This window comes from Halichoerus grypus, chromosome 4 (assembly GCF_964656455.1).
Source record: "Halichoerus grypus chromosome 4, mHalGry1.hap1.1, whole genome shotgun sequence".
Lineage (NCBI taxonomy): Eukaryota > Metazoa > Chordata > Mammalia > Carnivora > Phocidae > Halichoerus > Halichoerus grypus.
The window spans coordinates 160,168,941-160,191,642 of record NC_135715.1 but is presented as its reverse complement, the minus strand read 5'-3'; the positions used below and the strand labels follow the sequence as shown (position 1 = coordinate 160,191,642).

General features: G+C 38.7%; 1 protein-coding gene across 9 annotated transcripts in view; it reads left to right on the top strand.

Annotated features, from left to right (window-relative positions):
- HYCC2 (hyccin PI4KA lipid kinase complex subunit 2) overlaps window positions 1-22,702 on the top strand; it is an 85,417-nt gene that overhangs the window by 48,196 nt on the left and 14,519 nt on the right. For all 9 annotated transcript variants that reach the window (XM_036098553.2, XM_036098556.2, XM_036098547.2 and 6 more), the window contains 5 exons: window positions 650-730; window positions 2,268-2,383; window positions 13,755-13,850; window positions 18,478-18,594; window positions 21,187-21,274. In XM_036098553.2, coding sequence (XP_035954446.1) covers window positions 650-730; window positions 2,268-2,383; window positions 13,755-13,850; window positions 18,478-18,594; window positions 21,187-21,274 — 498 coding nt within the window. The remainder of the gene's footprint in view (window positions 1-649; window positions 731-2,267; window positions 2,384-13,754; window positions 13,851-18,477; window positions 18,595-21,186; window positions 21,275-22,702) is intronic.

Below are 22,702 nucleotides of genomic sequence, written 5' to 3'. Positions count from 1 at the left end.
CACTAGGGTAGTAATACTCTTTTTTTTTTTTTTAAGATTTTATTTACTTGTCAGAGAGACAGAGCACGAACAGGGCGAGTGGGAGAGGGAGAAGCAGGCTCCCCGCTGAGCAGGGAGCCCGATGCGGGGCTCGATCCCAGGACTGTGGGATCATGAGCTGAGCTGAAGGCAGACGCTTAGCCGACTGAGCCACCCAGGGCCCCCAAGCCTGAGTATTTTTATACTAGGTTTGATGAAGAGTGGAAAGTTGTGGGAAAATATGATAGGACTTAAAGGGAATGAGCTAAGGGTAAAATTGGGAGAAACTTAATAAGGCCTGTTTGTTTGGATTCCTCTTAAAGTTTCTCAGTCTTCAGAGAAAAGGATGCATCTTTCTTTTGGGGGGGCACCTCTCAAATGAGGGTCTTTTTTTTTTAAGATTTTATTTATTTATTTGAGAGAGAGAGGACGGGGGGAGGGGCAATGGGAGAGGGAGCCAAAGGCAAATGCTTAACCAACTGAGCCACACAGGCATCCCTATTCTTTATATATTACTATTTCTAAAAATTTTCCTCAGTTGCCAGTGATATATTTGGTAAATTAAGAAATTATTTCTTACAGTATAGTCCTGTGATTATTTATCTTTGTATATTATTTTTTTTAACTATAGGAAATTGCTGATAAAGATGGAAACAATAAAGTTCTATCTTTTACTATCCCTTCCTTATCCAAGCCCTCAATATACCATGAGGTAAGTAAGATTAGAAAGGTAGAATTATTTAAAATTATATTGAGTAAGAGATGAAAGTTAATTTCTTATCCGAGATAAATGTTCCTAACACATCTTTATTGATTTGCTTCTTAAAAGTAGGTGATTGTAACTAGTGATGTAAAGCTAAGCTCTTATCAAGAGAGGCAGAAAGTAATTAATGGAAAATTTTCCTCTAGTTCTTGTTTCTTTCTTTCTTATTCCTCCACCACTATCATTTTCACTTTTTTTATTAGTCTTTTATGAATTCATAAAAATATTCTTTCATTTTTTTAAAGTATCCCATAATTGGAAATTTGTGTTAGATTAATTTTTTATTATTTTTTAGGAAAATGTCTACTTAGAAGGATTCTAACACTAAAATTATTTCTATTTAAAGGAGTCTGTAATTCATGCATTGTAGCTATTCGTTAATATTATGCTTCTGAGTTTTGCTTGTATTTATTTGGTTGAAGAATGTGAGAACACTGATGTTTATATTTAAGGATGTATGTTATGAATCAAGCTTCTGGTCTATAGTGACCTTTAGTGTATAAAGTGTAAGGAAAGCCTTTAAAGAAACTTGCCAGTAGGCCAAAAATTATTTTCCATTTTCTTATCAACAGACAGTATCCAGTTGTCTCATAGCTCCATGCAGCTATTTATTTTCTTAATTAATTCCCCTGGGACTTCGTTTTATACTGGAAATCGAATACCTGCAATAGAATGGGCTCGTTTTAGCATAGAATATTTCTGAGTAATAGATTTTAATTAAGTTCTGTGTATCATGTTATGTAATAAAATGGAGGCTAGTGGAGCACTTATGAATGGATGCTTCTAACTTCAGAAACATGAAATTAATTATGTCACTATTAAACATTTGATCATAATCTTCATTGTTGTTTGTGTTACATAACTCTCTGTACCTTTCTTTTTTCTTTTAAGTTTTTATTTTAATTCCAGTTAGTTAACATACAGTGTTATTAGTTTGAGATATACAATATAGTGACTCAACAATTCCATACTCCATCCCGTGCTCATCATGACAAGTGTACTCCTTAATCCCCATCACCCATTTAACCCATGCACCTTTCTTTTTCATTATAAAATGGGGTTTATGAGAGTATCCACCTACCTGAAGTTAGACAAACTGCAAAATTTAAATGCACAGTCTCAAAACTGCTGTGTGCTCTGGGGTACAAACAAATTAAAATTGATGTATTTGAAAAAAATAAAAAATAATGAAAGTGGTGTATTTGTAACCTTTAGTCTTTCCAGCAACTTTTCTTATTTTGTGTCCTAAATATAGATTCATTCTATAATCTTTCAAAAAATAAAGCAGTATATTTTTAGTTTTATATATTAAATATAATTTCCAAAAAGAGGTATGGAATGTATGTAATTGAAAAATGCAAAGGGTTTTGAATGAGAAGAAATGGCCTTAATGTTAAAACAAAATTAAATATCCTTACATGATACAGATTTTTACTTCATTTTAGAGATACTGTGTCTCTAAAAGATACTTCATCTTTTTTTGTAGCCCTCAACAATTGGATCCATGGCTTTGACAGAAGGGGCACTGTGTCAGCATGATCTCATCAGGGTTGTTTATAGTGATCTTCATCCTCAAAGGGAAACATTCACTGCACAAAACCGGTAATGGTCAAAACTGTAGATAGTAATAATTATTAATTTGTGCTTAATAGTTAACTATAATTACTTTGGTTCAAGTTTGATGAGAGAAGAGGCAAAAGGTTTAAGATCTCATACTAGTGAAATACATTATAGTGGTTAAATACCTATCCATCCAATGCATGGTACTGTGAATGGTCATCTCGTATAAAGTAATGTAAAAACTAAAAGTGTGGGCATAAAGTCATCCAAGCTAAGGTTTGTGTTCTAGCACTACAGCTTAGAAGCTTGCCCTCTCCGGCAGTTTATCTACTCTCTTCACTTTGCTTTCTTTATTGCAGAATGGGTTAATGAGAGTACTTACCTTCCTGAAGTTAGATAAACTACAAAGTTTGAATGCATGGTCCCCAGGACTGCCCTCACTTCTGACACCAACTGCAAGTTTGGAGGGTTCCTATAACCACTCTTAGGTTTGATAACTCACTAGAAGGACTCAGAACTCACTGAATGAAAGCTGTTATATTCAGAGTTAAGGTTTATTACAAGGAAGGTTTAATACAGATTAAAGTCAGCCAAAGGGAGAGATGCATAGGATAGAATCTGGAGGGTTCCAAATGCAAAGCTTCTGTTGTCCTCACCCATGGAGTCAGGATGCATTACCCTCCGAGCATTAATGTGTAACAGTATGCATAGAGTCAGGTTCAGTGTCCAGATTTTTCACTGGGCTCCATTTTTATAAGTATGACTGGTTAGATTGGTTGCTCACAAGGTTGATCTCAGCCTCCCAGTTGGTTGAGGCTGTGTGACCCAAAGCCCCACCCTAAATCACATGATATGTGGTTGGTTGGTTGTTCTTTCTTTCAAAGATTTGTTTATTTTAGAGTGAGCGAGCGAGCACTAGCAGGGGGAGGGGCGGAAGGAGAGAGAGAGAATCCTCAAGCAGACTCCTCTGCTGAGCACTGGGCTCAATTCCAGGACCCTGAGATCATGACCTGAGCCAAAATCAAGAGCTGGCCACTCAGCCACTCAACTGACTGAGTCACCCAGGCACCCCATGGTGGCTGTTTCTAGTATGGCTAGCCCCCATCCTAAACAAAGACACTTATGTCAGGTATAACATAGGTTACTTCCTCGCAGGGGAGCAAGGGCCAGACTTCTTTGGGCAAGGCCAAATTCTTTACTACACAGACCATGCCCTGGCCTTTGGCCTAGGCTCTTTCATTTTTTAATTTTTTTTAAGATTTTATTTATTTGACAGAGAGAGACACAGCGAGAGAGGGGACACAAACAGGGGGAGCGGGAGAGGGAGAAGCAGGCTTCCCGCTGAGCAGGGAGCCCGATGTGGGGCTTGATCCCAGGACCCTGGGATCACGACCTGAGCCAAAGGCAGACGCTTAACGATTGAACCACCCAGGCGCCCCAGGCCTAGGCTCTTTTAAAATTTTTTTTTTTTTTTTTTTTTTAAGATTTTATTTATTTATTTGACAGAGAGAGACACAGCGAGAGAGGGAACACAAGCAGGGGGAGTGGGAGAGGGAGAAGCAGGCTTCCCACTGAGCAGGGAGCCCGATGTGGGGCTCGATCCCAGGACCCTGAGATCATGACCTGAGCCGAAGGCAGACGCTTAACGGCTGAGCCACCCAGGCGCCCCTGGCTCTTTTAAACAAAAACAATCATGTTTACCTGGGCATCTACTTTTAGTATAGCATTTATATGACTGACGCAGACATCAATATGATCATTATGAATATGCCCAACATTTGAAGAGCCATTGTAAGTTAGGAATAGATTTGAAGAAACAATTAATTTGTTCTACAATGTAGCCACTATATACATTTTCGAATTTTTGTACCATTTTTTATTATTTTCCACCCCACCCTACCCCCGTCATCTACTACTGTTTGTACCTTATGATAAACTTGAGCAGGAATACTGATCATAGAAATTAGCTGATGGTTAGCTAGGTCCAGTTTTTCCCTCAAGCTGGTCATTTTCTTAGCATTCATCCTAAGGAGACTTTAACTCAATTTACCAGTACATCAATATGAGTATTATAACCTTAATAACAACCATGCCAGTGTTATAGCAAAACACAGAATGCCAGTAGGTGTGACCTGAAAAATAAGTCAAAGATACTGGCATATTAATAGAGTCTTAGTCAGTCATTAACTATTATTGCAGTTCATTATCATCTCATATTACCAGAATGTCTCCTAGAACAATGTCATTCAGGTTTGCAGGCTTCTTTTTGACTTTATCAGGTTTAAAAGCAGGAGTGGTCTCACCAACAAATGGTTTCACCCTTTTAAGAATCTGATGTAGGGGTGCCCGGGTAGCTCAGTCGGTTAAGCATCTGCCTTCGGCTCAGGTCATGATCTCGGAGTCCTGGGATCAAGCCCCACATCAGGCTCCCTGCTCAGCGGGGAGTCTGCTTCTCCCTCCCCCTGCTCTGTGGTTTTGTTTCCTCTCTCTCTCCCTCTCAAATAAATAAAAAAACTTAAAAAAAAATTTTTATTTTTATTTATTTAAGAGATAGAGAGTATGAACAGGGGGATGGGCAGAGGGACAAGCAGACTCCCCGCTGAGCAGGGAACCTGATGCGGGGCTTGATCCCATGACTCCGAGATCATGACCTGAGCCGAAGGCAGATGCTTAACCGACTGAGCCATCTAGGCGCCCCAAGAACTAGTGAGCTCTGGACCACTAGGTGATACATCTGCACTCAGTATCAACCCCAGTTTTGCCAGATGGAATGAAGGTACCACTCATCCCATCAGCTCTTGGGAATTAAAGATATAGTTACAATTTCTTGCTTAGAAATCCTCTGCTTCTGGCAACTGCAGTTACAGCCCTGGTCCTAGACCAGTGCTTTATTATTATTTTTTTTTTTAATTATTTATTTGAGAGAGAGAGAGCACAAGTTGGGGGGGTATGGAGTAGCAGGCAGAGGGAGAAGCAGGCTCCCTGCTGAGCAGGGAGCTGATGCGGGGCTCGATCCCAGGACCCTGAAATCATGACCCAAGCTGAAGGCAGCCGCTTAACTGACTGAGCCACCAGGCGCCCCAAGACCAGTGCTTTAGATAGGAAAAGAAAAGTTGAATTGTGGGGAAGAAAGAAGAAGTATAGTTATACCATTATGTTAGAAAGAATTGCGTAGTCTTACCAACATTGTCTATCCACCTCTTCCCACATCCCCAGAAAAGCAGAGAAATCTGTCTAGTGGTGACTGTCCTATGTAAACCTGCCCTTCGTGCTTCATTCCCACCCCCTTTTCCCTGTCCCATTTTAGATGAGAGATGTTTCAGTTGCTTGTTCCACGTATCTGTCAAACCATTATGCTTAGGATATCTCTTTACACATTGTTAGGCCTTATGGGCTGTAAAGTGTGTTCCTTGCTCTGAAAAACATGTGACTCAGCAGTCCAATTGGTGCAATATCTTCTGGTCCTTTTATAGTACTCTGAACATTTGACCTACCATCAGATAAGCAAAGTTTAGTGCAGAGTGTCTGTTCCTGTCAGGACCCATTTGTATCCTCCAGGGTCTACTGGCATCAGTCCAGCTGTCAGCTGTATAGGGCGTTACCCCAGGGTAATCCGCGCCATAGCCATCTGCAATCTTTGTCTCTCTTGTTGGCAAACAACAGTTCTTACCAGCAGTTTTTACCTCAGGGTGTAAAAAGAATATGTCTAAATTCAGCCCATCTCTGCATTGCTGCAGTACCGCCATGTCCACTCATTTCGTGGACACAGATGGTCACTTCAAGCACATTGGGATGTCTACTCATTGATACCAGTTGCCTTCTGATTCCCCTGATAGGTATAGGCATAATCCTACTTTAATGCACTCCTCAATTCCCATGGTGATTTCCATAGGGTTATTCCCCTTGCAGGCATCCCTTTAATAGGCCAGTTTTCCCTTGCGCTCCTGCAGGACCATATGTGGAGGCCCTTGGCCACTACCTATGAGCTGGTAAAAACTCATTGTGGTAAACAGAATACAGTTAAGTCCACCTACCAACCTGATTTGTTTTTAACCTTCTTCAATCGGAGTGGCAGCCTTCCAAACAAGATATAGTCCATTCATTTTAGAACTGCCATCCATAAATCAGACAGCTCTTTGTTGGTCCGTGAGTGACTATCACTCTGTGTCTAGGTGACAGTAGAATCTAGCAGCTTGTCGGGTAGTGCCAGAGTTCACCCTAGGGAAAAAAGAGGCTCCCTGTTGATGAGTATTCTGAGCACCTCTTTGCATTCCCTGGTAGCACTTTTCTGCACATACCGTTTCCATTTTATTATGGAATTCTTCTGGCACTGCCTGTGTTTTTCTTATATCACCCAAGATGTTACGGGTATTTCAAATTTCAGGATTATTTTATGTTTCTGTGTTACCAGCCCCCACCTGAAACAAAGCTGTCAGCTATGATATGGGTTACTTCCCAGAAGCTGAGGGCAAAGGCCAGACCGAGATCTCTTTGGGCAAGGCCAAATTCCTTACCACATATTAACATACATGGTTGTTGTGAGGAATAAATGAGGCGACATCTGAAACATGCTTAGCACAGTGCCTGGTATATAGTAAATGTTAGTGATACTATTATTATTGCATAATGTTTGTAGTAAAATAGTACTCTTATCTTGTTGGTTATAATATTAGAGTTATGGAAGGAATATAGAATCAAGCAAATTTCCATGGTCATTGACTTTTGATCGTGCTTTAGTCTGGAATTCTGGTTCTTTTTATGGGTCTTTCCAGTATTACACATGTGATAGAAAATGCATTGGCTTTCCTTGCATTCTAACACATTGTTTTGGAATTCAGCTTTAGTGATTATCCTCTATTAGCCAGCAGGGTGCTATATAACACTCAGAGAAGGCCTTATCCCAACTTAAAGTAACAGTTTAATTTTTTTTTGTATATAGTTACATTGGTTTACTTAAATCATTTCACAATATAAAATTCACATTGAAAGAGGGGCACTTGGGTGACCCAGTCAGTTAAGCATCTGCCTTCGGCTCAGGTTGTGATCTCAGGGTCCTGGGATCGAGCCCCACGTAGAGCTCCCTGCTCAGCGGGGTGTCTGCTTCTTCCTCTGCCTACCGCTCCCTCTGCTTGTGCTCTCTCTCTCTCTCTCTCTCCCCCCTCTGCCCCTCCCTTCTCCAATCCCCCCCTCCCCTGCTTGTGCTCTCTGTCTCTCAAATCAATAAATCTTTAAAAAAAAAAAGTGGTTCATGGGAGTGCCTGGGTGGCTCAGTTGGTTGGGCATCTGAATATTGATTTTGGCCCAGGTCATGATCTCAGGGTCCTGGGATTGAGCCCTGCATTGGGCTCTGCGCTCAGCAGGGAGTCTGCTTGAGGATTCTCTGTCTTCCTCTCCCTCTGCTCCTCCCCCCCACTCACACGCTCTCTCTCAAATAAATATTTAAAAAAAAAAGAGTGGCTCATACTACAGTCTGCAGACCACATAAAAATCATCTGGTTACCTGGTTCCTTTTTGTTTTCTAATTTTAATTTTTAAATGTAGAACATTATATACTTGTGGTAAATTTTAAATAGAACAGAATATAAATAGATGAAAATAGATGGGAGTACAAAGAGAAAAGTATGTGTCCTCTTTCCTCTAACCACCGTTTCCACTCTCAGTAGTTACACTGTTAGCCATTTTGTTGTGTGTCTTTTCAGAAAATTTTAATGCATGCAAAAGCATATATTCGATCTTAAACATATGCAGGCCCATGCACGCTGGATTCTGTAACTTTTTCTCTTTTAAGAATAAATCTTAGACTTACTTCTCTAACAGCATATAGAGGTCTCCACATTCTTTTTAAATGACTACTTAGTATTTCATTCTATGTATGTACCATCAGTTTTTAGCCAGTCTTAAAGATCTTTAGATCCTTAGCCAGTCTTTAGATCAACTAAAATTTAGATTGTTTCACTTTTTTGCTAATATAAACAATATTGCAAGGAACTCAGTTTGTTTTACTTTTTTTGTATATATGTTTGCATGGGAGCACCAAAGTTAATCCGTAAGATAAATTCCTAGCAATGAAATTGCTAAGCTAAAGAGTATCTCCTTTTTCACTTTGAGTACGTATTTCCAAATTACCCTCCCCTGAACATCTGCACGAACTGAATCTCCTACCAGTAGTTTGAGACGGCCTATTTCCTTATACTAATCCCCAATATTCGGTATTTTCAAATTTTTTAATCTTTGCCAATCTGATCATTAAAAATTGATGTTACATTGTTTTACTTGACATTTCCTTAACTACGACTAGGCATGAACACTTTTAGTACATTAATTCACTAGTTATTTTTCCTGACCTGTGAAATGTATATTCATGTCCTGTATCCATTTTTCATATTGAAATGTATATTTTTTCCTAGTGATTTCCAAGAGTTTTTGTTTGTTTTTTTAAGATTTTATTTATTTGACAGAGAGAGATAGCGAGAGCAAGAACACAAGCAGGGGGCATGGGAGAGGGAGAAGCAGGCTTCCTGCTGAGTTTTTAAAATATTAAGAAAACTGCACTGTGTTTTACACCTTGCACATTTTCAGTTAATTATTGACTTTTAAAATTTTTATTACTTTTTAAAAGATTTTATTTATTTTTGCGAGAGTGAGAGAACGTGTGTGCTCACGAGGGGGGGGGAGGGGCAGAGGGAGAAGCAGGCTCCCTGCTGAACATGTAGCCCAATGCGGGACTCAATCCCAGGATCCTGGGATCATGACCTGAGCCAAAGGCAGATGCTTAACTGACAGCCACCCAGGTGCCCCAAAATTACTTTTAATTGAGGTATAATTCATATACCATAAAATACACCCCATAACTTATAGTGTACAATTCAGTGATTTCTAGTATATTTATAAGGTTGTGCACTACCACTATTTAATTCCAGGACATTTTTGTCACACCACAAAGAAACTCCCCTTTCCTTCTTTCCAGCCCCAGGGCACCATGTATCTCACTTTTCTATCTGTAGAATTCTGTCTGTTCTAGACTTTTCATGTAAATGGAATTATACAATATGTGGCCTTCTGTGTCTGACTTCTTAGCACATTTTCAGGATTCATTTATGTGGTAATGTGTAACAGTACTTCTTTTGTATGACTGAATAATATTCCAGTATAGTTAGGTCATACGAGAATTCAATGCTTAACTTTCTGAGGAACTATCATAATGTTTTCTAGAGTAAGTGTACCATTATACATTCCCACAAGAAGCATCCATCTTTTTGAGTATAGCCATCATACTGATTGTGAAATGTGGTATTTCACTGTGCTCCTGTTTTGTTTTTGCACAGCAAAACATAGTTTTTGTCAACTATATCAGGAATACACTCACATATGCACATGCAGATATATATTTTCAAATTTAAACATGCATTCGTTCTATACAGTTTATTAAGAAAAACTGCAGTCTCCAGCTTTTCCCCTCCCCCCTACCATTTTTCCTTTCCCACATATTATAACAACTTGTAACCAGTGGTTCTCAACCAGGGCATTTCTACCTTCAGCAAACATTCGGCAATATCTGGAGATTTGTTTGATTGTCCCAACTAGGTGTGGGAGGGAGGGCTGCTATAGGCATCTCGTGTGTAGAGATCAGTGATGCTGCTCATCCTGCAATGCTGGGCCAAATCCCCCACACTTATCTAGCCCAGAATGCCAGTGGTGCCAAGGTTTTAACTGACTCTTTTAATGTTTACATCCACATCTTTGAGGAACTTGCTGCTTCTTAATTTTTCAGTCTTGGGCATTATCTAACAACTTATCCCTTTGAAAGATAGAGATTTAGCTCATTTCTCTCATTCTCCTGTCCTCTCAATGTAGCTCTGTTGTAACTGTGGGAAACTCATTTTTCAAATTTGTTATTACTATGAATGACCACAGTTCATTTGAAGCTTCCTCCCTTTATATGACTGAGGTTTGTGATTAAATGATTACTTTCCCTTTCTTGCATACCTTTTTGATTTACTTGGGAGTTCATAATTGTCTTTTTTCCCTTTGTTTATTATTTGCTTTATAACTCAACTCCTGTAAATTCTCTTATCAGTTGTCTAAATCTCCTTGTAAGTCTTCATTCATATCAGTTATCTCTCAATTTTATTTTCCTACAAAAGGGGTTCCTGGAGCCTTTTGACTTACTCCAACCTGGACTGTATTGCCCTCTTTACCTGGTATACGCTTATTATCTTGGGATCTCCCTTCACTCTTATCCTGGGATTCCTTTTGTCTCTTTCCTGCGTGGATCTGTTTCTTGTACCTGTATCCTCATTCTTTTTTACTAGTATTCTGAAATTTCACTGTGATATTTCTTGGTATAGGCTTATTTCCTCCATTGTGCTGAGCACTAGGTGGACTTTTTTGATTTAGAAACTCAATGTCCTTTAGACTGGAAAATTTTCTTGAATTGTTTCTGTTAATTAGTTAAGCCTCTCTATTTTATCTGGTCTTTTATTATTTGTTTGTCTTTTATTGTCTTTTACTATCTGTCTTCTGGTGGTTTTATTATTTGGATGTTGGAACTCTTGGAGTGGTCCTCTTTTCTCTCCATCTGCCATATCTTTTTCCTTTTGCTTTACTTTCTGTGATAGTTCCTCAGCTTCATCCACCAGTCTTTTTCTTGAGTTCTTAATTTCTGCCATTATATTTTGTATATCTAGCTTTTCTGATTTTCTAAGTATTTTTTTTAAATAGATCCTGGTGGTTGTGTTTTTTTCCCCTAGAAACCACATCTCTTGTATTTTTGAGAATACTAATGATAATTTACTTTGTTTAAAGTTTTTTTTTAAGATTTTATTTATTTAGGGGCGTCTGAGTGGCTCCGTCGTTAGGCATCTGCCTTCGGCTCAGGTCATCGTCCCAGGGTCCTGGGATCAAGCCCCGCGTCAGGCTCCCTGCTCAGCGGGAGGCCTGCTTCTCCCTCTCCCACTCCCCCTGCTTGTGTTCCCTCTCTCGCTATGTCCCTCTCTGTCAAATAAATAAATAAAATCTTTTTAAAAAGGATTATTTCTTTTTCTCCCTGAGCAGGGAGCCCGATGAGGGGCTCGATCCCAGGACCCTGGGATCATGACCTGAGCCGAAGGCCGATGCTTAACGACTGAGCCACCCAGGCGCCCCTGTTTAAAGTTTTTTTTTCTCTTTGTATATTCTGTGTTTCCTCCAAATTGTGCCCCCCCCTTTTGTATTTCTTTATTTTGATCTCATTTTCACATTAGTGGAGTTCCTCAGATGTCTGATAATCCTCCCCACCCCCTTATACTAAGGAAGACAAAGGAAAGGAAATAAAATATGAATAGCTCTGACCTTGTGAGTAGGGCTAGTTGACTATGAACTTCACTGAGCCATTCAGTTGAAGAACTTCCCAAGTCTATACCTCTTAAGTCTTTCCTCTTAGGGTGATCAAAAACTCTTCTGGTCTTTCAACTAGTGGGGTGGCCTAGCATTCTGGTGGCCAAGAAGGGAAGGAGAGCTTCAGGTTTCAATATCCAGTAAGAAATACTTATTTTTCCTGTTTTCAGTATGGTATCTCTCCCTCCAACCCTCACTCCAAACCACAGTTGTGCTTGGTGGTTCTCAAGTAGAATTTCTTTTATCCTTAAAAAAAAAAATCTTCAATAAACCTTACAGCATAGAGAAGGAGAAGGGATCTGAAGATATGACTGCTTCCAAGTCAGACTTTCAAGTCAGTTTTTAACTTTTTATTTTGAAATAATTTCAGACTTATAAAAAATGTTTCAAAAATAGTACAGAGATTTCCATTACTCCTTACCACCTATGGGAAGCTTTTTAGAAGAACAACTTCCCTGGATCATGCCCTCCTAGATTCTAATTGGGTCAGTCTGGGTTGAGGCACAGGAATACATCATTCCGGAATGCCCTTAAATAGTATGCATCCAGGTTAAGGAACCACATTCCTTAGAGACTGTATAGCTTAAGAAATCTTTACTCAGGGGTGCCTGGGTGGCTCAGTTGGTTAAGCGTCTGCCTTCGACTCAGTTCATGATCTCAGGGTCCTGGGATCAAGCCCCACGTCAGGCTCCCTGCTCAGCGGGGAGTCTGCTTTTTCCTCTCGCCTCTGCCCCTTCCCACTGCTTGTGTGCACTCTCTCTCTCTCAAATAAATAAAATTCTAAGGAAAAAAATCCCTGGTTTAAAAAAGAAAGAAAAGAAATCCTTGCTTATTAAATAAAATCATTTATTCATTCAATAAAAATTTTTTGAGCAATTATAATGTATTAGACGCTGTGCTGGACACTAGAGATAGAGATGATAAATTAAATGAGTAAAGTTACTTATTATTAAATAGGTAAAACATCGGTAAAGACAAGGAATTATGATTCCCTGGGATAAATGCTGTATTAGAGCTACACAACAAAGGGAACTCTTTCCTTGAGCCAGGAGAATTAAGAATGGTTTTATGTCGGGGCGCCTGGGTGGCTCAGTCGTTAAGCGTCTGCCTTCGGCTCAGGTCATGATCCCAGGGTCCTGGGATCGAGCCCCGCATCGGGCTCCCTGCTCGGCGGGAAGCCTGCTTCTCCCTCTCCCACTCCCCCTGCTTGTGTTCCCTCTCTCGCTGTCTCTCTCTGTCAAATAAATAAATAAAATCTTAAAAAAAAAAAAAAAAAAAAAAAGAATGGTTTTATGTCTAAGTTAAAAATTTGAGCCAACACTTGAAACCTAAGCAGGAATTTCCCAAGTGAAAAAGTATGTTCTAGTAAGAAAGGGCAGCCTCCATAAAAGCAAGGAGTTATGAAAAGTTATGATATACTCATGGAGTGGTAAGAAGATCGATGTAGTGTGGTGTATATGGTAGGCAGTGGAGGGAAGTAACGTTGGAGAGGTAGGTTGAAGATGGATTTTATTTATTTATTTTTTTAAGATTTATTTATTTATTTTTAGAGAGAGCACAGGGAAGAGAGGCAAGGGAGAGAGAACCTTAAGCAGATTCCCCACTGAACACGGAGCCTGATACGGGGCTCAAGCTCGGGACCCCAAGACAGTGACCCAAGCCAAAATCAGGAGTTGGACGCCCAGCCAAATGAACCATCCAGGCACCCCAAGGGTGGATTTTAAAGGCCTTTTATGCCATGATGAGTTTGGATTTTATCATGTAGTCAATGGGAACAGTGGATTAATGTAATAAGGAGTCATTTGTTCAAGCACAATGGTTTATTTTTGATGAAGAAAATATAGATGGTAGCAAGGGATGTGACCTTTAATAAAGAAAATGAAAACAGGAAAATCATTGAGGAGGATATCACAGCAATCTGAGAAATCGGGAAAGTCACTATTATATACATCCTTATTATAACTACTCAACAAAGAAATCATAGTCTCCAGTAGAAATAATTGTTTGTAACCCTTTTCCTTTGTTTTATTTTTTCTAGGTTTGAAGTCCTGAGTTTTCTCATGTTATGTTATAATTCTGCTATTGTGTATATGCCTGCTTCATCTTACCAGTCTCTTTGTCGGATGGGTTCCAGGTGAGAAGAATAATTATCATTAGCTTTCACATTCGTTTATTGGACAGATACTTATTGAGCACATATTCTCTGGTTAGGTGCTGTTCTAATTTGTTGCAGTAGAGCACTAAACAAACTCAGGAAGCTTACATTCCTATAGGAATCCTTATCATCCCTCCTGTATCATGACTTTTGAAAATATTTCAGCATTAAAGAACTATTTTCTAGCTGAACATTAAATTAAGCCAACATGTAGTAAGTTTAGGGTGGTTTAGTGATACACCTAATCACTGCCTGTATGCCAAGTTTTGTAAATCACTTTGAGAGCTTTGAATAAATAGTCCTATATGTGGAAAAAGTCTGAAGGAATGTGAATTTTTTCATTTATATATTTCACAAATAACTGTGTTTTGGGTAAGATTAGCAATAGCTCCAATTATCTGTATGTCTCATTTGTATTTGTGTGTTCTAGTCTTTTTTTTTTTTTTTTTTTTAAGATTTTATTTATTTATTTGACAGAGAGGGAGAAAGAGCAGGAACACAATCAGGGGAAGTGGGAGAGGGAGAAGCAGGGAGCCTGATGCGGGGCTCGATCCCTGGACCTGAGCCCAAGGCAGACGCTTAACGACTGAGCCACCCAGGCGCCCCTGTGTGTTCTAGTCTTTACTAAATCAGAATTTCTAATAATTTGGACAGAGCTGAGCTGAAATTTAAACGTCCAGTGTAGAAAAAAATTTAATATAAATTAGTTTCGAGTCAGAGTAGCTTTTGAATCAGAGAATTTCAATTATAGAAGGAACCCTGAGTTCATTCCGTCCAACTGATTTTTACTTGAGGAAACTGAGCCCCTCAAAAAAGGTTAAATGCTGTATTAGTTTTCTGTTGCCTCATAACAAATTGCCACATACAATGAACTTAGCAGCCAAATAGCACACATTTATTATTTCCACAGTTTCTGTGGGTAAGGAGTCTAGGCATGTGTTAGCTGGGTCCTCTGCTTAGGGTGTTATAAAGCTGTGGTTAAGATGTCGGCTCGAGGGGCGCCTGGGTGGCTCAGTCGTTAGGCGTCTGCCTTCGGCTCAGGTCATGATTCCGGGGTCCTGGGATCGAGCCCCGCATCGGGCTCCCTGCTCTGTGGGAGGCCTGCTTCTCCCTCTCCCACTCCCCCTGCTTGTGTTCCCTCTCTCGCTGTGTCTCTCTCGGTCGAATAAATGAATAAAATCTTAAAAAAAAAAAAAAAAAAGATGTCGGCTCGAGGTGCAGTTTTATCTGAGGCTTAATTGAGGTATTATCCGCTTTTGTTGGCCGAATTCAGTTCTTCTAGTTGCAGGACTGAGGGCTTCAATTTCTTGTTGGCTCTCTGTTGAAGGCCAACCTCAGTTCTTTGTCTCCCCAGCATAGGCAGCCTACAACATGGTAGCTCACTTCTTTAAAGCAGAGAAAGAGTGAGAGACTCCAGCAAGACCTGCAGTACAGTCTTGTTATATAACATAATCATATAATCATGTACATGTAGTCATGGAAATCCCATTATCTTTGCCATATTCTGTTGGTTGGATACAAATCACGGGTCCCACCCACACTCAATAGTAGGGGATATACAGGGTGTGAATACCAGGACAGAGGGATCATAGGGATTCATGGCCCCCCTCAAGAGACTGTCCACCCACAAATGTTTTGTTCAAGTTCATGCTATTATGTTACTGGGAAGAGAGTATGGTTCTATTTATAACAAAACTGTTTTTGCTAATTGGGGAAAGGCCAATCTAAATTAGCTATAAGTTTGATTTTGTAGATTCTCTTAAAATAGCTATATTATTTTCACTTGCCTGTAATAACATGATTAATGACTAACAAAATTTTTGTCTCTAACCTGATTACTGTTACCAAGAGAGTACACTATTTAAGCACTTACTACCTATCCATAGATAAGTCTGTAAGTGACTATTTTTGATTCATTAAAACAAAACCTGCTAAATCTCTTCATTTTTGTGGCACTTGGTAGACTTTTTTTAAAATAGATTTTCTTTTCTTTTCTTTTCTTTTTTTTTTTTTAAGATTTTATTTATTTAGGGGCTCCTGGATGGCTCAGTTGGTTAAGCGACTGCCTTCGGCTCAGGTCATGATCCTGGAGTCCCGGGATCGAGTCCCGCATCGGGCTCCCTGCTCGGCAGGGAGTCTGCTTCTTCCTCTGACCCTCCCCCCTCTTGTGCTCTCTCTCTCTCAAATAAATAAAATCTTTAAAAAAAAATTCATTTATTTATTTATTTGACAGAGAGAGACACTGCAAGAGAGGGAACACAAGCAGGGGGGAGTGGGAGAGGGAGAGGCAGGCTTCCCGTGGAGCAGGGAGCCCGATGTGGAGGCTCGATCCCAGGACCCTGGGATCATGACCTGACCTGAAGGCAGACGCCTAACGACTGAACCACCCACGCGCCCCTAAAATTTTCTTTTCTTTTCTTTTTAAGATTTTTATTTATTTATTTGAGAGAGAATGAGAGCGAGAGAGAATGAGAGCGAGAGAGAGAGCATGAGAGGTGGGGAGGGCCAGAGGGAGAAGCTGAGTAGGGAGCCCAATGTGGGACTCGATCTTGAGACTCCAGGATCATGACCTGAGCCGAAGGCAGATGCTTAACCAACTGAGCCACCCAGGCACCCCTAAAATAAAAATGATAGAGTTTAGTAATCCTCACACTGTTGTTCATATATCCCCTAAAGAATTTTAAAAATCTGTGTAGCTCTCACAAATTTTAAGTTAACATTTAAATTTTTCATTTTATCTTAAATAGTTGCAAATGGTATGATTTCTAGTATGTAAATATTGACATAATAAAATAATTGTTAGGTTAGTATTTTAAATGTGTATAATGTAAATACCGACCGTCATCCATATGAAGAATAGATGAACAGGCTTTTAATAGTCTGACATTATATTATTCCTTTTTCTCCTTGAAATTGATCTTTCCTACCACTTTACTCACATAATTTTATCCTAATGCCATATTATGCTTACAAGTCTTTTTTTTTTCTGTTTAATGTAACCATTGTTGTAGGTCTTATTTTGTACTTTTGGGTTTTTTTGTGGGTTTTCGGTTTGGTTTGGTTTGGTTGGTGTTGTTTTTAAGTAGATTCCACATTCAACATGGGGCTTTAACTCACAACCCCAAGATCAGGAGTCACATGGTCTCCTGACTGAGCCAGCCAGATGCTTTTATGCTTACAAGTCCTTTTATTGATCTCTTAGTTGTATATCTCTGCTACAAAAATATATATGTAAATTGAGATTTTAAACTTTTTTTTTTTTTTAAAGATTTTATATATTTATTTGTAAGACAGAGAGAGAGAGCACAAGCAGGGGGAGTGGGAGGAGAAGCAGGCTCCCCGCCGATGAAGGAGCCCAATGGAGGGGCCTGATCCCAGGACCCCGGGATCATGACCCAAGCCGAAGGCAGACATCCAATTGACTGAGCCACCCAGGCGCCCCTGTAAATTGAGATTTTTAAAAAATTTTCCAGAGGGGTGCCTGAGTGGCTCAGTCGTTAAGCGTCTGCCTTCGGCTCAGGTCATGATCCCAGGGTCCTGGGATCGAGCCCCGCATCGGGCTCCCTGCTCCGGGGGAAGCCTGCTTCTCCCTCTCCCACTCCCCGTGGTTGTGTTCCCTCTCTGGCTGTGTCTCTCTATCTGTCAAATAAATAAATAAAATCTTTAAAAAAAAAAAATTTTTCCAGAGATCATAATGCACTAAACACTGAAAAATTTCTTTTGGACTCATTTACCATTACAATTATTCTAACAAATTAATTGATTAAAATAATATAGGTACATTATAACTTTTGATAATTACTCAACATAACTTTTCTAGAAGCATCTCTTAATGAGATGAAGACAGAGAATTATTGTGGCACTTTAATTTAAAAATGGCCTCACAGTGGCGCCTGGCTGGCTTAGTCGGATCAAGAGCATGCAACTCTTGATCTTGGGGTTGTGAGTTCAAGCCCTATGTTGGGTATAGAGATTACTTAAAAATAAAATCTTAAAAAAAAAAGGCCTCATAGACATCAGGTATTTTGAAATATCCTTTTATTTGTTTTGAGATTTCTGTATCTCCCACTAATTCATCCTGATAAAATTTGGGATGTGTAAAAGTTATACAATTTTTTTCTAAAGAGGGAGGAAGATGACAGACATAGCTATTTGAGAAAAGTTATTGCGGGGCGCCTGGGTGGCTCAGTTGTTAAGCATCTGCCTTCGGCTCAGGTCATGATACCGGAGTCCTGGGATCGAGCCCTGCGTCGGGCTCCCCGCTCGGCGGGAAGCCTGCTTCTCCCTCTCCCACTCCCCCTGCTTGTGTTCCCTCTCTCGCTGTGTCTCTGTCAAATAAATAAATAAAATCTTAAAAAAAAAAAAAAAAGAAAAGTTACTGCTTTTATTGATATAGTTCTCTAGAGTGTATGCTTTGTGAGGGCATAGATTTTATTTTTATCTTTTTGCCTGTTCATAACTGTATGCCTAGGCCCAGGACAGTGACTGGCACATAAGCAGGTACTTAATAAATATGAGGAATGAATAACTGAATAAGTGAATTTATGAAAGGAAAAATGTTTAATGAATCATGAAGTCACACATGGCAAATGCCGTATTTTCCTAGGGTTTGTGTGAGTGGGTTTCCACGGCAACATGAAAAACACTGGAAAGAACTCTGTGGTCGGATAGTACTGGATCCCGAATTCATGGTGCAACTTCTCACAGGAGTTTATTATGCCATGTAAGTAGATAGACTATGAAACTGATTGAATTCTTATAACGTTTGGAAACTTAATATTTCCCTTTTTTCCTTATCAGGTGCACAACACTGACTCTTTTGTTCCATGGTGCACCCATTATCTTCTTTTTCTAATATGAATTTTTTTTGTATTTTTTTAGTGAATATACACTTGTTATTTGAGAGCAGTATAATAATGTTAAAGACAATTTTTGAAATTGAGATATAATTGACATATAAGATTGTGTTAATTTTGGGTGTACAACATAATGATTAGATACAGTTTATATTGTGAAATGATAACCACAATAAGTTTAGTTAACATCCATCAGTACATACAGTTACGAATTTTTTTCTTGTGATGCAAACTTTTTAAAATCTCCTGTCTTAGCAACTTTCAAATATACAATACAGTATGGTTAACTCTAGTCACCATACCTCCCCAGACTTATTTATCTTACAACTAGAAGTTCGTACCTTTTCACCACTTTCATTCTTTATACCACCCCCACCCCCCCACCTCTGGCAGCCACCAGTCTGTTTTCTGTATCTGTGAATTTGGGTTCTTTACCCATTCATCTGTCAAGGAACACTTAGATTGTTTCCATGTCTTGGTTATTGTAAATAATGTTGCAGTGAATGGAGTGCAGATCTTTTTGAGTTAGTGATTTTGTTTCCTTTGGATATATACCAGAAGTGGAATTGCTAGATCCTATGGTAGTTTTATTTTTAATTTTTTGAGGGACCTCCATACTGTTTGCCATACTGTCTGTACCACTTTACATTTTCACCAATAGTGTACAGGATTTCCTCTCTCCACATCTTCGGCAACACTTATTTCTTGTCTTTTTGATAAAAGCCATTCTTACAGGTATGAGATGATATCTCATTGTGGTTTTGCTTTGCATTTCCCTGATGATTAATGATGTCAAGTACCTTTTCATGTACTTGTGGCCATCTGTATGTGTTCTTTGGAAAATGTCTATTCAGGTCCTCTGCCCACTTTTTTAATCAGATTATTTTTTTAATGTTAAGTTGTAGAAGTTCTTTATATATTTTGGATATTAACCCATTATTTGATATATCATTGCAAATGCCTTCTCCCATTAGTAGATTGCCTTTTCGTTTTGTTGGTCGTTTCCTTTGCTAAACAAAAGCTTTTTATTTTGGTGTAGTCCCAGTAGTTTATTTTTTCTTTTGTTTCCCTTGCCTCAGGAGACATACCTAAAAACAATGTTATCTGCAAATAGAGACAGTTTTACTCTTTCTGTTCTGATTTTGGGTGCCTTTTTTTTTTTGCCTAATTGCTCTGGCTAGAATTTCTAGTACTACGTTGAATTTTTCAAAGTGGGAGAGTAGGCATCCTTGTCTCGTTCCTGATCTTAGAGAAGCTTTCAGCTTTTCACCATTGAGTATGATGTTAGCTGTGGGCTTGTCATATATGGCCTTTATTATGTCAAGGTATATCCCCTCTACACCCACTTCGTTGAGTTTTTATCATGAACAAGATGTTGAATTTTGTCAAAAAAACTTTTTTTTGCATCTATTGAGATGATCATATGCTTTTTATCCTTCATTTTGTTAATATGGTATATCATGTTGATTGAATTGCAGATTTTGAACCATACTTGAACCCAAGGATAAATCCCACTTGATCATGGTATATAATCCTTTTATTGTTGAATCTGGTTTGCTAATATTTTGTTGAGGATTTTTGCATCTATGTTCATCAGGGATATTGGCCTGTAATTTTATTTCTTGTAGTGTTCTTGTCTGGTTTTGGTATCAGGATAATGCTGGCCTTGTAAAATGAATATGGAAGTATTTCCTCCTCTTCTATTGTTTGGAAGAGTTTGAGAAGGATTGGTGCTAATTCTTCTTTAAATGTTTGGTAGAATTCACCTGTGAAGCCTTCTAGTCTTCTGGACTTCTGTTTGTTGGCAGATTTTTGATTAGTGCTTCAATTTCCTTACCAGTAATTGGTCTATTCAGATTTTCTAGTTCTTCGTGATTCAGTCCTGGTAGATTGTATGTTTCTAGGAATTTATCCTTCTTCTATGTTGTCCAGTCTGTTGGTGTATAACTGTTCATAGTCCTTTTGGTACTTTCTAAAGTAGCCAAAATATAACTAGTCAATAAATTGGAGTCTGAAAGTTGGTCAGGCTTTCTTTCTGGAAAACTGTCTCTCTACATAGCTCATAACTCAAGTTTTCATGAATGCATTTAAATAGATTATTGTAAATATCAACACATGATAAAAACTAATTTGTGAAGAGACATCTGTAAACTATTTTAAACATTAGTATTTGAAATCTTCATAAGTATGCTCCACGCTCAGTGTGGAGCCCAACATGGGGCTTGAACTCATGACCCTGAGATCAAGAGTCAGACATTTAACTGACAGAGCCACCCAGGTGCCCCTCTTCATTTTGTTCTTGTACCCAAAAGTGGGATAGTTTAGAAATGAAATGATGCAAAAATAAATGTGGAAATCTTGTTTTAGAACCAAAATAGTAGGACTTGGAACAATAAAAACGTTATTGTTAAAGCTCAGAAATACTTGCTAAAGATAATTAACAGTCTGCTTCTCCACAGGTATAATGGGCAGTGGGACCTTGGCCAAGAAGTCCTTGATGACATCATTTATAGAGCTCAGTTAGAACTCTTTTCTCAACCACTATTGGTAAGTTGTTATTCTTTATTAAACATACCTGTGCCTGAAAGGGGCACTAGTGAGTGAAAATACTCAGTATATAATATATGAGGCAAACTAAATCATTGAGGGAGAAAGGTTTATTCCATAACAATTGGTTAACTGTTGGAGAGAAAACAAAATTGATTTAGATCCTCTACTACCACATATCAAAATAAAGTTCAGATAAATTAAATAGTTAAATGTTTTGAAATCCTTTAAGAAAAGAAAGAGGAAAAGGTTAGAAACGTTTACTCAAATTTCTAGAGATGGAAGGATTTTCTAAGCTTAAGTGATGGGACAAGTCACTAAAAAAAGGTTGGGCTCCTTTTTTTGACCATATGAGCATCTAAATTCTAAACCTCCGTTTTTTTAAAAACAAAATTAGTATGTATTGCACAAACTGAGAAAAAGATTCTCAACAGGCATGACAAGAAAGCCAATTAATATTTTGTTCTATATAAAAAGATTTCATACTCTTCCACAAAATAAATATATTCCTAAAAAATAAATGTATTTCTAAAAAATCTTTCCATTACCAGTAGCAGTATAACACAACTCTGAACATCCTTTTGCAGAAGCAGTTCAGTAATGTGTGTTTGTTTTCTTTAACCCACCATCCATGTCTAGCAACACATCCCAGAAAACTATTTTGAATATTTTTAACGTATTATAAGCACAACATTAGTGTTATTTCTAATTGTAGAGGAATCAAAACAAAAGGTGTTTCACAGAGAATGATTAAGTTTATGTTTACTTGATGAAATTATATATTCAAAAATTTATACTAAAGAAAAATGCTAGCTTATGTTAAGTGGTCAAGCGGTGTACAATTATTTTTTAATCTGGACAAGACTGAAGCAACATACAAATGCTAATGGTTATCTAGGTGTTCAACTGGATGGTTTTTCTTTGCAATTTTTATGTCTTCTAAGCTTTTTGTAGTGTTACAATGGTATTTTAAGAATATTTTTGTTTTTTGGGGGCTCCTGGGTGGCTCAGTAGGTTGAGCATCTGCCTTCAGCTCAGGTCATGATCCCAGGGTCCTGGGATCGAGCCCCGCATCAGGCTCCATGCTTAGCAGGGAGCCTGCTTCTCCCTCTCCCTCTGCCTGCCTGTCTGCCTACTTGTGATCTCTCTTTCTCTGTCAAAAAAAAAAAAAAAAAGAACATTTATGTTTTTTTGCTTGTAACACTTTAAGAGTACAATTTTTTAATCAAATTTATTTGACAGATACGTAGTTCATATTGTAGATTTTAATTGCAATTATATTAGCTTACAGTTTTTTTTAAAGATTTATTCACTTATTTTAGAGCACAAGTGGGAGGGTCAGAGGGAGAGGGAGATAGATTCTCAGCAGAGACTCCGTGCTGAATGCAGAGTGCAACCTAGGGCTCGATCTCATGACCCCGAAATTGC